General features: G+C 43.6%; 1 protein-coding gene and 1 long non-coding RNA gene across 2 annotated transcripts; one reads left to right on the top strand and one right to left on the bottom strand.

Annotated features, from left to right (window-relative positions):
* Nucleotides 1-5,826: 5,826 nt before the first annotated feature.
* LOC117850370 (uncharacterized) lies at nucleotides 5,827-7,380 on the top strand. The gene is made up of 2 exons (XR_004639236.2): nucleotides 5,827-6,291; nucleotides 7,075-7,380. It is a non-coding gene; the product is annotated as an uncharacterized lncRNA (long non-coding RNA).
* Nucleotides 7,381-8,077: 697 nt separating this feature from the next.
* On the bottom strand, nucleotides 8,078-12,688 carry LOC117850369 (uncharacterized). Its single transcript, XM_034732195.2, has 2 exons — nucleotides 12,105-12,688; nucleotides 8,078-8,902 (listed from the first exon to the last, which is right to left on the bottom strand). Exons 1-2 carry the CDS (start codon nucleotides 12,608-12,610, stop codon nucleotides 8,293-8,295), a joined length of 1,116 nt encoding a protein of 371 aa, XP_034588086.1. The 5' UTR covers nucleotides 12,611-12,688; the 3' UTR covers nucleotides 8,078-8,292.
* Between the last annotated feature and the right edge of the window lie 2,343 nt (nucleotides 12,689-15,031).

Here is a 15,031-nt window from a genome sequence, read left to right on the forward strand (position 1 = left end):
ACTTGGCCATTGAAGGCCTTTCGAGGATAGCCTGATATGAAGTGTTGAAATCAGCTACCTTGAACTGGATGTACTCTATCCAGTAGTGATCTTTGGTCCCAAAGGTGACTAGCAAAACCACATGTCCAAGGGGTACAGCCACATTTCCTGGGACAATCCCGTAGAATAGATAGTTCATCGGGATAAGCATATATGTAACGTCGAGGCCCATCTTTCTCAAAGTCTTGGCGAAGAGTACATTGAGACCACTGCTGTCGGTGACTACTGGGTCCAGCACAAGAGTCCTAGATCTAAGAAACTAGTCCACTATCCTTCCTTGAAAAGGTGATTGGCACCTTGAACCACTTGAGGAACGTAGGCGTTGCTGGTTCAATGGACATGATTTCCCTGAGGGCTAGTTTCTGGGACCGCTTGGTAGCAGTACTCGGTGTACCGTCGAATATGACATTAACAGTGTTGGACGGGTTCTGGAATTTTCCATTGTCACCGTCGTCTTCGCATTCTTTAGCCTTGCCCTTGTCCTTTGCTCTACAAGGTTCTGGCAGATCTTATATGACTCTACAAAGGCTATAGCAATCCAACGCAGAGTGCTTAGCGTGTGGGTGCCGCAGGCACTGCTTTTTCAGGAGCTCCTTGAATAGAGTCCTTTCTTGATTCCCGTCACCTTTCTTGGAAGACTGGGACATCACCACGACAATGTTGTTTGGCTTTATTTTACGATTTTGACCACCCGAGTAGTTGCCTCAGTTGTCATTACAGGGTCGATCATTACGATTCTTGTTGTTGCGGGGGCTATTACTTTGGTTGTTGTTGTTCTGGCCTCTGTTACGACAAGACTCAAACCGTTCGATCTCTTTATCTTCTTCATCCGCCTAGGCTTGTATCATGATCTTAAGAGATTTGATGTCTTCCGGGTGTCTCCTGCCAAAATCTTGGAACATCCGGTGGTCATAAAGACCGTTCTGGAAGCAATCTATGGCATCCTACTCCGTGATGTCCACGATAGTGGTCTTTTTGTCGAAGAAATGGCGTAGATAACTACGCAAGGTCTCGTCTTGTTGTTGTTTGACTTGAGACAAGTCGATCCTGTTGCCAGGAAATTGCATTGCTCCTGCAAAGTTGTTTGTGAACGCCACCTTGAGTTGACTCCAGGTGTCGATGGAGTTCCCTTCTAAGGACTCGAGCCATGTGAGTGGCCCTGCCTTGATCCAGATGGGGAAGTAGATGACTTTGGTGTCATCGTCCCCCCCCCCCCCCCCCCCCGCTGCCTAAACTGACAACAAGTAGCACCGCAGCCATTGGACTGGGTCCTGCTTGACGTTGTATTTGGTGATGCCTGGAGGTTTGAACTTGTTGGGTAGAATCGTCTTGCGTACTCATCTTGAGAAGGCGGGCAACCTATCAGAATCTTCTCCCAAGTACTCGACTTCTTGTTCACGCTCATGGCGGCGCCCTTCAATGATTGTACGGGCATCGTGGTTGTTATTGAGCTTTTGACGGAGGTCACGTGCTGGGGGTTCAGGCTCTGGATGGGGACCACGGTGGCCACGGCCTCCCGAGGGACCCGCCCAACTATTCTCTGCCCTGTGCTGACTTGGTCTAAGGTTCTCGATTCTGGGAACCACGTTTCAACTTAGTCTAAGGCTGCTACCGTGTCGATATGAGGTGTGTCAAACTGAGTGTATTGGGCTCTGTTAATCGAGTTGTTCGTACGCACGCTCCGCCAGTAAAGCCAATTGCCTGGTGTACTTGGTTTGTGGCAATGAAAGCAATAGTGATGAGAGGAGTGTGACGTTGATGCGATTGAACTGCTTCAAACGCGTGGTCCAAGTTAATGATGGGCAGATCAGATGCGAGGCGACGGTGGTGGTCAGCTCTTGCAGCGTTTCTTTCTCACCATCGATTCCTTTGAGATTCAGTTTCTTCTTCCACCATGTCGACGGTGAGTTCATCCTGCGCAACATCGTTTGGGTGACATTCGTGTCACGAATTCCTTTCTAGCAGTTCTTCACCTTCGCCTTCTTGTGTATCAATGATGGTGAGGAGTTCCCGCTCCGAACAGAAACTACCCAAACTTGATGTGATGGTCTCTATGGGGCCATCTTCTTCGTAGATAGGAGATAGAGGGGTTCCTTCCTAATATGGGAGGGTGTCGAGGTAGGTGACAAGGCGTGGCTCATTGTCCTTGGTGAGAGCAGATGGCTTCATGTTGGGTCAGTAAATGAATCTTCCTTGTGGAGTAGATGTGATCACCAGGTCTTGTTGTGGACCTGATAATGGAGTCTCCTCGTCCGGATCCAAGTAGTAGTCGGGGTCCTCGATCGAATTCGAGTTGAATTGTGATCTGGACAAGGTGTCTTGGTAGACAGCGCCCGAGTTTCCGAGTTCGAACGGGAATTGACTTGTATTGTAGATCGATTCGCACGATGGCTCAAGCACCAGCTCGTGGGAACCAATCCGACTAGTAGGAAAAATTCGAGTTGTACTCGAATTCGTCCCTCGAGCCTCAGAAGAGGTCAAAAATTTTGTTGAATTTTTCAACGAAATCCTCCAAAGCTTAGCGATGAAGGTTGATGTATGGCCGACAGGTGGTATAAACTTATACTTAGTAATTGCTAATAAAACTTGACCAACCAATTAAAATGCTGTTAAACCTTACCCTATCCTTGAATAGCTTTACACTACACATTTCTCCACGCTTACTGAGCACCAACCGTAAATGTACTCACCCTTGCTAAAACTGCTGCTCAAACCAAGTCAACTTTGAGGAGGTTCCAGAAGACTTTGAGGAGTTCTAGGCGTACATGTGCCACAAGTCAACTGCCTATGGAGTCGTCGTCCTCATTGGAGTTCCGCTGCTACAATAAAGACTCGTTTTGCAATTCGAATTAACAACTTTTGGTCATGTAATAAATATTATTCTCTTTACTTTTTGACACGTATTTACTAAAGTCGTTGCATGTATGTAATTTATTTATCTGGTTTTACCTTTAAAATCAGGTCTGACAGCACTAGCTCAAGCTCCTCGAGGAGAGGGAACTTGTTGATCAGCTCAGAGAACGCTTCGGATGACACATCGCGATACGATGAAGTGACCCGGCGGCTTCTCAATGATGGTGCCCTACAAAGGCAGCACTGAGTTCGCCAAATTACTATGGTATCTGACATTCAATTGTACTTACTGATGCCGTCATGCCGCCTACACCAGATAAGAATTACTATATATCATGAAAATCAGAGTGAGAATTGGGAACAGGTTACAAGCTACTAGTGTGTTGTTTCATTGACATGCACACAAGGTAATAGTGTATTGTAGTTAACAGTTTACAATATTGTCGATGTAATGGTACGCAAAATTAACTTCTACACTTACAGTTTTGCATGTATTATACAGTCTAAACAGAGATTTATCTGATTTTGCAATCTGCGCGTGCAGCTAAGACTATCCGCACCGCACGGCCTTTAAACTCACCTCTAAATAAGCTTGGCCCACCTGTCAAAACCGATTTAGAGATCGGATCAACGCAGCTCTCCGCCACCGCCCCGCCTCTATCCTCATCGGCAAACCAACAGTCTCCTCTCCTCCCTCCCTTCCGGCGCGGCGGCCCGGCCTCCTCCCTCCCTCCGGCGCGGCGGCGACCTCCTCTCCCTCCGGTGCGTGGATAGAGTTCTGGTTTCTAGCCTCTCGATTTGGAGGTGCACTGTAGCAATCGGTAGGACGGAGGATGATTTAGAGGTGCGTGGTGCGGGAGGAAAACCTCTATATTTACAGTAGGGGATGGTTTAGAGTTGTGCGGTGCGGATAGCCTAAGTCAGCCAACTGCCAAACTACCTCCGTAAACAACGGACATTACGATTTTTATTTGTTAATATTTCCACTGGAGATTTTTCTTTCAAACTAGATCTTGTGGTAACATTTGTTGATCCATAGACAATTTTTTGCGGAATTAATACGCGTTACATAGCATGCAGAAACATCCAAGCAAGTACAAGACCTAAGAGGTTACCTGTCAGCGAGGTAGAGGAGGACGTCGTCGTCAACGCGGCTGCAGAAAGCCTCGCACCGGCCGGCGCTGCGGTCCACGGCGGCGCGCTCCATCTCCTTCCATCCCATCGCGGCATGGTGATACTTGACCTCGGCGTCGGCGGCAGCGTCCTCGTTGAACATCCAGTCGCCGACGGAGTAGTCACCGTCGCTGTCGTCCATGCCCACCTCGTCGACGGCCGGCGGGGTCAGGTCGATGCGCCGTCGCCTGATTGTCCATTTTGATAAGGATTTCCTTTGACTTTGTATACATTGGATATTACATGTATATATTGAAGTGTCAAGTGTGCACTCGGATCCTCCAGAGGCTCTTCGCCCCTGCGTCGCTGTCGTCCATGCCCACCTCGTCGACGGCTGGCGGGGTCAGGTCGATGCGCCGCCACAGCGCGGGCTCGTGCCGCGAAGCGCCACAACGCGGCGCAGGCGGGCCCGGCGCCCCGGAGGATCGGAACTCGTGCTGCCCCGGCCCAGCCTGATGAAGACGGACCGCAGGACGTCGTGCGGGAGGCCGGCACAGCCGGTCGCCGGCGGCGGCTGGGGCGTGACGCTGGAGGACGCTATGGTGAGAGTTAGATGATCGTACCCGAAACACGTGGTACAGAAGGGAGACGCCGAAGTACACACCGCCTACGCCCCCAGACGCATCATAATGGGACAATGGTTTTAAGCAAGGTTGTTAGAATCCCGATACAATCATATATATGATCCTACGGTCCTACTCCCTCCGGTCATGATTGTATTTGTCTGTCGGAAACGTCAACTAATTCCGTCCAGAGGTAGTACAAAGCAACGATACAGATCCCACCTAGTAGTATCTTAATTTCCATAGTATATATTGATCCTATTATTTTACTTGCATACGATCCTACATGATAAACGTACTCCTTCCATTTCAAATTATAAGTTATTTTAGATTTTCTAGATTCATAAATTTTGCTATATATGTAGATATGGTGTATATGTATATATGTAGATGTGTAGTAAAAATTTATGAGCATAAAAAGGTTAAAACAACATAATTTGGGATGAAAATCTGGCTAGAGCCAGCAATAGATATGAAAATAGATAGGATATAAACTGATCTGGATATATTGATTATTTTTTAATTTAGATTTGGACATATAATAATGTCAGATACATAGATAGCTTTGGTCAATGAATATTGATGAAATATCACTAGTAGAGAATTGGCTTTCGATGCACCCCATTTTATCCCGGTTTAAAGTTGACCCGGGACAAAAGGTTCACCAACCGGGACTAAAGCTCGGTTACTGGTGGGGGGCTTACCAACCGGGATCTTTTATCCCGGTTGCAAAGGCTAGTGTGAAAAAAAGATCCTAAGAGGCATTTTATCCCGGTTTGAAACACCAACCGGGATAAAAGACCCCCCTTTTATCCCGGTTGGTATTTCAAATCGGGATAAAAGGGTCCCCAACAAGGTCCCTGGAACAGGACTAAATCCCTCGAACCCTTTTATCCCAGTTTGTAATACCAACCGGGATAAAAGGGGGTCTTTTATCCCGGTTGGTGTTTCCAACCGGGATAAAAGGGTCCCCACGAGTTAATACAAAAGGATAGCATCCCCTCCATAGTCAGATGTGTTGTGTAGGTAGGATGGCAAGGAAGCTACGCGCGAGGCTGGAGGTTGTGAGTTCGAATCTGTTCTGGCAGCTGCTCCATCGCGCGATGGAGCCGGGAGGGGTGGTGGTGGAGGCGCTGCTCCATCGCGCGATGGAGCCGGGAGGGGTGGTGGTGGAGGCGGGAGAGCCTGGATCCGAAGGTGATGGGTGTGGGGGTGGAGGCCCACGCCAGGCGGAGGGAGGCACACTGGCGGAGCTGTATGTTGGCCAACGTGGGCCGTGGCCCCTTGGCCCAAATAAAATCCCAGAGATATATGTACATTGTAGCCTTGGAAGCCCACTCCCTGCCGGCAGCAACGCAGCGCAAGCCGCAGGCCGCACGACAACCCGGCAGACGCGACTGCCGCGATAGGGCTGATCAGCGCGTGCGGCCTCTCGCCTCCGCCGTCCCCCCGGCCTCCACCGCCTGCCGCTCACCGGCCGCCACCGCCCACCACTAGCTTGGCGGTCTCCGGCTGCTGGCTGCTGGCTGCTGCAATCCGCCAATCCCCTCCCAGACACCAATCCGTTCATCCCGGTGCCGCTGCCGCCCAACAGGGGCAAAGGCTTCTTCCTTGTTGGTCAGGGGCTCTCTAGATTGAGCATCGTCGGCAATGGCAAGTGCAGGTAACAAGACTCGTTCTTTACCTGCTTCTTCTTCCTTGCTTCTTAACCTCAAGAACTGCATCTCGTTGATACTTTGATTTGTTTATCCTGATATGATTCTCTAGTCTTACTAATACGATTTTAGCTTCTAATTTGACTTATCAGTCACTTGGACTTGTGTTATGCAAAATGGCCCCCCTATGGTTCGCTTCTAGCTCCGCCACTGCTCTAGCACCCTCCTTATTTATTTATATTATTTATAACACTTTAGTGAAACTAAAATTTGAAGTCTGACACTCTAGTGAATTAAAAAATTTTGTGGCGTGAGTAGTGGAAGTGGATGCGCAGGGCGGCTGGCGCGAGGTAGATGAGCAGGATCTAGGCATTGAGGCGCGGAGCACGGACAGACTAGCAGCCATGGGAGGGGTTGCAAGAAGAAAGGAGACCTAACAAGTAGGGCCATGTCAGCATGGAATTATGGAATGCCACGGTTTTAAAACAAACTATACAAAATCACCTTATCACCTTAGAAGGTGATTTAAATGGTTTTGCAAACGTTTGGGGTTAAATAGTCAATTTCATAGTTGAGGGGTGATGTTGGGGGAGAAGGTTATGTAGACTTCCTATAAAATAATAATATTCAGATTGCACACCTATGTACTCTTGAAGTTTCTAAATTTTCACTTTAAATTCTTTACCATCTTATTCATAGATCAACCCCTCAACGAGCAGTTTATGCTACCGTGGTGTGGTTTTTAGCTGACATGTCATTTTTTTTCTTTTTTGCTAACACGGTGGATCAAGGCCATGGGCGGCGACTGTCTCGGCCGCAACCTGCTGGTGATGGGCTACGACAAGTCAAATGCCCTGCTCCCTCAATTCTTCCCTGTGAAGTGGGACCACTAAAATAGGATCATGTCTATTCTGGCTTTGGGTCCTAAAATGCTAATTGTATGCCATGAGCTTTAGGTTGGATTCATCTTATCTTACTTATTTAAGTGAGGAACGTTTCTACCCACTTTTTTTTTATCCAACTTCTATCAATGAGAGGTGGGTCTGATGTTTAATAATAGTAAGGCTTCTGCTAAAAAAATAAGGTTAGAAGGGTAATTTGGTCTTCTCATCTTTTTTACTTTTCCTATGTTTTTAGATTTTTAAATCATGATCCACGGCTAAACAAATTACACAACAAACATCTCGCTCGAGGCCTCTCGATCTCTCACCCAGATGCGGTTTGATTTGGATAAGGTAAGCGACGGAAAATAGTTTCTGATTGATTTTTTTAGCCCATTCATCCATAGCTAGAATTTGTATCCCAACATGGTTCACAGATTGCATCCTTTTGGTCTTGTTTGATTTTTTATATGATTCTACATAACTAAGTATAAATTGACAACATTACCAATTGCGCTACCTTCACGACAACAGATAAAAAATGTGGTGCGCTATATAACACGATAAAAAACATCACGCGCTAAGTAATGTCGTTCATTACCAATTGCACTACCTTCACAACAACAGATAAAAAATGTGGTACGCTATATAACACGATAAAAAACATCACGCGCTAAGTAACGTTATTTCGCCGTAGCAACGCACGGGCATCTTGCTAGTATAAACTTAAAAGTGGTAGATGCACTTTGTTCATCGTGGTAGAGTCTGAAATCTAAGAAATACTTCTAAAGATGCTGCCATTGAAAGCTGATGGTCAATCAGTAGACGATTTACTAATTTTGGGTCAGAACCAGATAAAGCGAATAACTCAGAGGTGTAAACTTGACTCATTCCTATTCTCAGGGGTGTAAACTTGACTAATATGGCACCTTGTTGAGGAACAGAGATATTGTCAAATACAGAGAAATTACTTTGTTCAAAATGGCATGTTTACGGCCACAAAGTAAGGTTACATGATCTTGAAAACAAACAACAAGACAAGTATAGATAAAAAACCATCAGCTGCAGAATACTAGCCCTACCTAGAATTACGATCTAGTTCACTCAACCTGTGCCAGTTCACCTGCCTTACCTAGAGTTCAGATCAAGCTCCCCAGATCTGCGCCAGTCCTCTTGCCCATCTGAGTTCCCATTCTCGGGTTCGTTCTCATCGTTGAGGAAATCCTCAGATGGATCTTCATCATCGCGCTGAGCATTTCCCCACCCATCTTCAGCGTGTTCTTGTTCCATGCCACGACTAGGGCCATCCTCCCCTTGTGAAGCCACAGCACTGCCCCGAATGGGGCCATGATTCATCATCTCAGAGTGTGCTTGGGCCTCAGCCCGAGCATGCTCCATTGCCATGCGCATCTTAGCTTCGGCTGCCTCGCGACCGGCTTTCTCCCTCGATTCCATCTCCGCTCTCAGTCCCAGCATAGCCTGTTTTTCCTCCTGTAACAAGGCTTGCTCCAGCATGAGCCGTTCCTCTGATCTGAACTCACCGATGGCCCTTTTCTTGGTCATTATGTTGTATGCCAAAACTTGTTTCTCAAACGTTGTGGTGAACTCAGCAATCTTCACCAGAATGTTATGGTCCCATTGCTGCAGGCGAGAAGGAATCTGGCCAGTTGCATCACTGTCAAGGATTCTGTCATCTTCTTCAGCCTCATAGTCCGCAACAACATGGTAAGGCAATAACCTAATTTGACAGAAATGGAATCGATTATATGAGTAACTTCACATATGGAAGTTAATGCATAAAGAGAACAAACGATTTAGAAAGGCTAGAGATAATAACAGCACGCATCAATCTAACAATCTCCAACTGGATACGTTTATCTAAATAGATAGAATTATCTATATTTAGAATCTACCCTTCAAAGTAGAACAACTTATGAGGTGAGAGGGGCACCCGTTATTTTATATGAAGGACTCCACTACAGAGACTCAGCAGTACCAGTACTTATAAATGATAACACATTCAGTCTAGAACACCTGCAGTACTTAATTTGATGATTGCCAAGATATTTCAGTGGATGCCCTTTTAATCTATACATATTCGCATAAATGTCTAATCTTCTAATACAATGAAAATGATTGCAATCTTTAATTTCCAATACAGTTTTTGAAATTGCATTGCACTGAAACTGACAATAAAGTCAAGTGGAAGGTTGAATGTGCATGATTCCAGATCGTTGTTCTCAACAATGTTCTTGCAGTAACAATTACTAAATTTTATACACCACCCACAAGGCCACGATAAAATACTTTATACCATTACCTATATCTTTTAATAATCAATACTCAACAGCTTGAGCATTTTCATCGAATAACAGGAGTGCTCAGCAACTAATACAGTAGCAGAGCATTGAGCCTAGAAAAATGGCATGGTTCTGTCTACATGCCCTTTGCCCTGTCTCACGAGCAATGAGAAACCGCCTGTTGCCCCCCAAGATTCTAAGGTGTGTGGCACATCAGTTACACAATGTAAGTCATACTATATGCTAGAAGCATCTATCAAGCAAGATATCATATGTTTATAAAATATAAAGGAGCCAAAAGACATTGGCACCAATTTGCAGCTTATAGATGTACCAGACCTTTTTCCCAAATTAAATTGGTTTATGGCAATAAGGAACATTTGGGTCTAAGTTGCTAAGATCTTCATCTCAAAGAAATATTAGGATCAAATTCAAGACTTAAATTTATATTAAACAGTAAATCATTATTGAAACTACATTCCGTTACTACTTTAACATATGCCTTGAAAATATCACAAATCTCACAAGCTTCACAAGATTGCAGAAGACAACAAAAATGAAGCATAGAAGAAATAATTTTCTCTTGAAAGAAAAAAAAAAAGATGATAAAGGGATTATTTACTAAAGGATAGCAGAAATACTACTACTGTCATAAAGTGCATAAAAAGTGCTCAGCTGCATACAACAAGAGACAACATTGTGTTTGGAAAATTCAAACAAACCCATGCACAAAATGTCATGGGTGTAAATACAATATGTAATACAATAATATTTACAAAACTCACAGTGGAGCGCATTACACATTAAGACTACTATGTGCATATCAATATTTTCATTAAATTAACAGCATAGTCTTAATTATTTACATATTTGGATTCATATCACTGCTTACTGCCTGCCTGAGAACAGCCTGCTATATTGATTCGTGATCCTATAGAATATCAATATTCAGACCCATAAGCAGAAGTATATATGACATTGTACATAGTATATTCTTGGTCACTTGACTACTTTCCTTTTATCAACCAGAGCATATGATTATGCACACTGTAACATGACAGTAAAACAAGAACATCTGTTTGAATAAGCCAACAAAGAATCTTGTTAAATGAAAATGATTTATGATCATTGCGAAAAAGTAAGACTCTTGGGGTCGCAACTCATAACAAAACTTATGCTGTGACACTTGTACAGAAATGTGCTAAGAAAGAGCAAAGCAATAACAATACAAACTAACAATGATAAACAGGGAATCAACAAGCACAGTGTGTGCACCAACCAGTCCATATTGAAATAATCAAACCAGTAAGCAATACAACTCTGGGAGTTGCACATCGTCACAAAACTTCTTCTCTGACACTCACTGCATGGTAGCAGAAATGTGCTAAAAACGAGTAGACAAATAACAATACAAACTAACAGTGAAAACAGGGAATCAACAAGCACAAAAGCACAGTGACTGCACCCTCTTATCGTGGACAGGGAGTAAAACAGCAGAAGTGACTCTGAACATTTGTGGCGTCAAAGGTAACTACAATAAAATACATGGATTCCATTTGATCAAGTTTGTATATAATAAAACCATAATAAAGGTTAAAGGTACGGATAGGTAAGTGTAAACGAATGAAGAGCTGCAACACTGAAAATCCAAAATTCTGCTTTGGAGAAAAAAACCGATTTGGATAAAATTTCTATGAATTGTTTTTTAATTTTTAGGTGAAATGGTTCTCTGTAGAACAGAGGGGTACTTCCAAAACCTGATCGGAATGGAAATGTTTTTCACTACAAAAGAATATTTATTTACAAAAAAAGAGAACATATTCATGTGACACTACAACAACATACAGGATAATTAGATTGCATGTAGTCATGTAAAAAACTGTCTTCTCATAGGGCAGCCACAGTCAACTGAAGTTCATTTGCTTGACTGCTTATACCATACAACGATACGCATATGTGCTCCTATATTTGTAGAGTTCAACAGCAATCCCTGATGATTACGTCCAAGCACTGACATAGTGCCATAGTGTGGTTTCACAATGTCATAACAACATCAGAACAGACGTGCAAAACTGGAAACATACTGGCGAATAAGACTGAATTTTCTTTTTTCTCATTTATTTGTTACAATCAAACAACATCTATTACAGATTTGAAAGGACTAATTGCAGTTGCAGTATACAATGCAGTTCTTCACTTACAAATCCATACAACCCACAAAGGATAAACAGAACAGGCAAATTCTAGAAGCATTCAATAGGCAACAGCAAAAAAAGGATAGTGCATCAATAAAACTAATCAGATTCCAGAATGTCATCAGTAAGCACCCAAATTTTGCATCCAGCGGACCGAACAAATATGTCCGGACCACCAAAAAGAGATTTATCATCAATTCGCATTATATTAGGAAAAAGAACGATTTTTTCACACGCTCTCTCAAACCTCAATTACCGCTTTGAAAAACTAGGGATCTCAAATCTGTGCTTAACCCAGAATTTCCGCCACATTGCCTAGGTCCCAGACCCGCAAATCAAGCGAAGCACCTCCTCGATTGAGACTAGGATACTACAGATCGAGATTCGGATAGCACATCGGAATAGGAAAGCAGAGGGATTTGGCGCGAATGAGGCGGTGGCGCACCTGTTGACGGCGTCCTCGATGGACTGGAAGGGGGTCTTGATGTCCGGGTTGCACACCCGCATGGCGTCCTGCAGCGCCATCTCCATCTCGGGGCTCCGGACCCTGGCCGCCTGCGCCTGTGCCTGCGCCTGCGCGGCCGCCTGCTGCTGCTGCTGATGCTGATGCTGCTGGTGATGGGGCGACGCCTGCTGCGGCGCCCCCTGCGATGGCGACTGAGAGGGCCCCTGGGAGTGGGGCGGCTGGGACGGCTGGGGCTGCGGCTGCTGCTGCTGGGGCTGGTGGAAGCGGAGCGGGCCGAGGGGGCGGAGGTGGGCGTCGATGTTGGAGGGGAAGCGGGACATGGCCTGCTGTGACAGCTGCTGCGGGTGGGACTGCGCCTGCGCCTGCTGTTGCATCAGGAAGAGCTGGCGCTGGAGCTGCTGGTGCTGCGCGGCGGCGGCGGCCGCGGCCGCGGCGGTGGAGGTGGAGGTGGAGGGCGGAGGGGTGGGGTTCCCTCCGTCGTCCATGGTGGTGGTGGTGGCGGAGAAACGGGAGGCACGCCGCACGGTGAGTGAGTGAGATTCGGGGAGGATAGTAACGGTGAGATCAGGGAGCGGAGCCGAGTCAACCTGCCTTTCCTTAAGCCATTGCCTGTAATTTGCAAAGAATTTCACATTTCCGATAAACCATTTCAATTTACGCCTAGGGTGCAATGTTTCCTCTCTCTCTTACTCGCCGTCTATCTTTACAAGGCATGATATGTCATCAAAATAACAATTTCTGTTCATTTATTTTATATTATATTATTTATGATTTATGATTATAAACTTACATATAAAATTTATATTATAAAAATAAAAAATTAATAGTCTAATTGTCGAAGATGGTAAAATTTGAAGATATATGTGTGCCTTATAAATAAAAACAGAGGGAGTAAAATAGAATGACAATTTTTCCCTAAACAAAGTACGCACAAGCGTCGTTCCAAAAACAAATTACACCGCAAAGCATGTTAGATCAGTTTTAATGGCATGTCATGGAGGGTTTCATGGACATTAAACCCTATACCGCATCAGCAGTTATAATAACTTGGCAAACTAATTATGAGGAGAGAGGAGAGGATAATTACATCCATGAAACCTATAAAACCCAATAAAACTTGCACTGAGGATGTTATAGTTTATCGCATGACACATTTGATCATAACTTCATGTAAAAATTAAATATTGTAGGTTGTCTATAAAACTGTGCAATGAAAATGTGAACTGAGAGTGAGAGTTTTATTTCATTAAAAAATAATATGGTAGTATTGATAACAGTACGATGAAATCATGCCCCGGGTCTAACCTCGGAAAGATCGGACCAGCACATCTTTGAATTAACAGCATCGTTATATACATGTCAATAACCACGCACACATCAGTGAAAAAAAACCCTACTAAATCCAAAAGACACGTTTCATAACAGATATAACTAAACACTCAAGGTTCTGATTCCTATAAAAAATACTAATACTATGCTCCGAGTCATTACCCTCCGAGTCATAATTCTTTATAAAGAGGATTCAGTTCGTCCCTATTTGCATTTGTAGTAAGAAATAAATCAAAAACTAACCACAAATATATACATGGAGCAATATATCATTACAACAATATTACATAAACTATTACAAAATTATAATAATTTTTAAAAATATTACTTTAAAGGCATTTAACTGAGCACGACTTCAATCAAGCCATGGGCAGTCATCTAGTGGTACGCTAGCCACGATTCCAAGGCATCATCTTCTTGATATATATTCCACTTCATCTCCAACTAGAATAGGTACTAGGGCTATAAGCATTCAAAGAAAAAAAAGAAAAAGTTCATTTTACTTCTCCACTTATTTATTCTGTCTGCTTAACCCTCTAAGCAAAATTTAAGCTCACTTTAATCCCTCGAATTATTTCATTTGGTCCAATCTACCCTTAATTAGATTTCTATTTTTTATATCTTCATGTGCAAGTTGAGTTTTAATTTCAGATCATTTGACTTATAACTTAATACTCGACGTTAGAAAAATACTTTAGAAATTTTTCATGATTACTTGCCGTATATATCTAAGATCAATTTTGTATTAAATATTCCTAACCTATGAAAATAATCATGAAAAATTCTTAGTATAATTTTATACATAAGGCATCATGTTTTATACTTGCTCATAAAATTTGAACTCAAAATTCAACTAATATATTAAGAAATAAAAAAGAGAAATCTAATTAGGGGTAGGTTGGACAAAATGAAATAGTTAATGGGATTAAGGTGAGTCTAAATTTTGTTTGGGAGTTAAGCAGATAAAGTGGATAGGTGAGGGAGTAAAACGCACTTTTTCCAATAAAAAAAGGCTAGTACAACAAATAAAACTACACAAGTATAGGAAAATAACCAAGAGAACGAAAGGGTTACTCTGGTTTTGATGCTTCTAAGTAACTTATCATAGACCTTAATTACTCAAGCATCTACTTACTAGATGTGATCGCCATCGGGTCCTAAGAATAAAGTGACAACTTGAGGAAACCCATCGAACCACCCAAACTAAACCAACCGAGACCAACCATGCATATGAGCATAACCCCACTAATCATAAAAAACACCAGGCCGCTCTGGACAGACTGGTATATAAGTTTTTACACTTTGTAGGGTTGCACATATTTACTTATGAGCCGTTTCCTATTACTGGGTGATCAACCAATGTCACACTACAAGGTATTTCAAAAATTGTTGATTCCCACCTTGTACACCCACCTGATACTCTGCCCTCCCCCTCCCCACCCCCGTGCTACGAGACCACTAACAATGTCATGTGACAACTAATTATTTATTTGGTCAGGTCCATTGCCATGGACCTCATGATTTTTTGGTCATGTACTTGTCTATCAACTGGTCCTTCTAAACCAGAGAAGGTACTA

Source organism: Setaria viridis, chromosome 3, assembly GCF_005286985.2.
Source record: "Setaria viridis chromosome 3, Setaria_viridis_v4.0, whole genome shotgun sequence".
NCBI classification, from domain to species: domain Eukaryota; kingdom Viridiplantae; phylum Streptophyta; class Magnoliopsida; order Poales; family Poaceae; genus Setaria; species Setaria viridis.

Bases quoted from the DNA above. Each gene is read 5' to 3' on its own strand.
- LOC117850369 (XM_034732195.2), bottom strand. From the start codon at position 12,610: ATGGACGACGGAGGGAACCCCACCCCTCCGCCCTCCACCTCCACCTCC. The intron at 8,903-12,104 runs GTGCGCCACCGC...CTGTCAAATTAG, and splicing joins ATCGAGGACGCCGTCAACAG to GTTATTGCCTTACCATGTTG.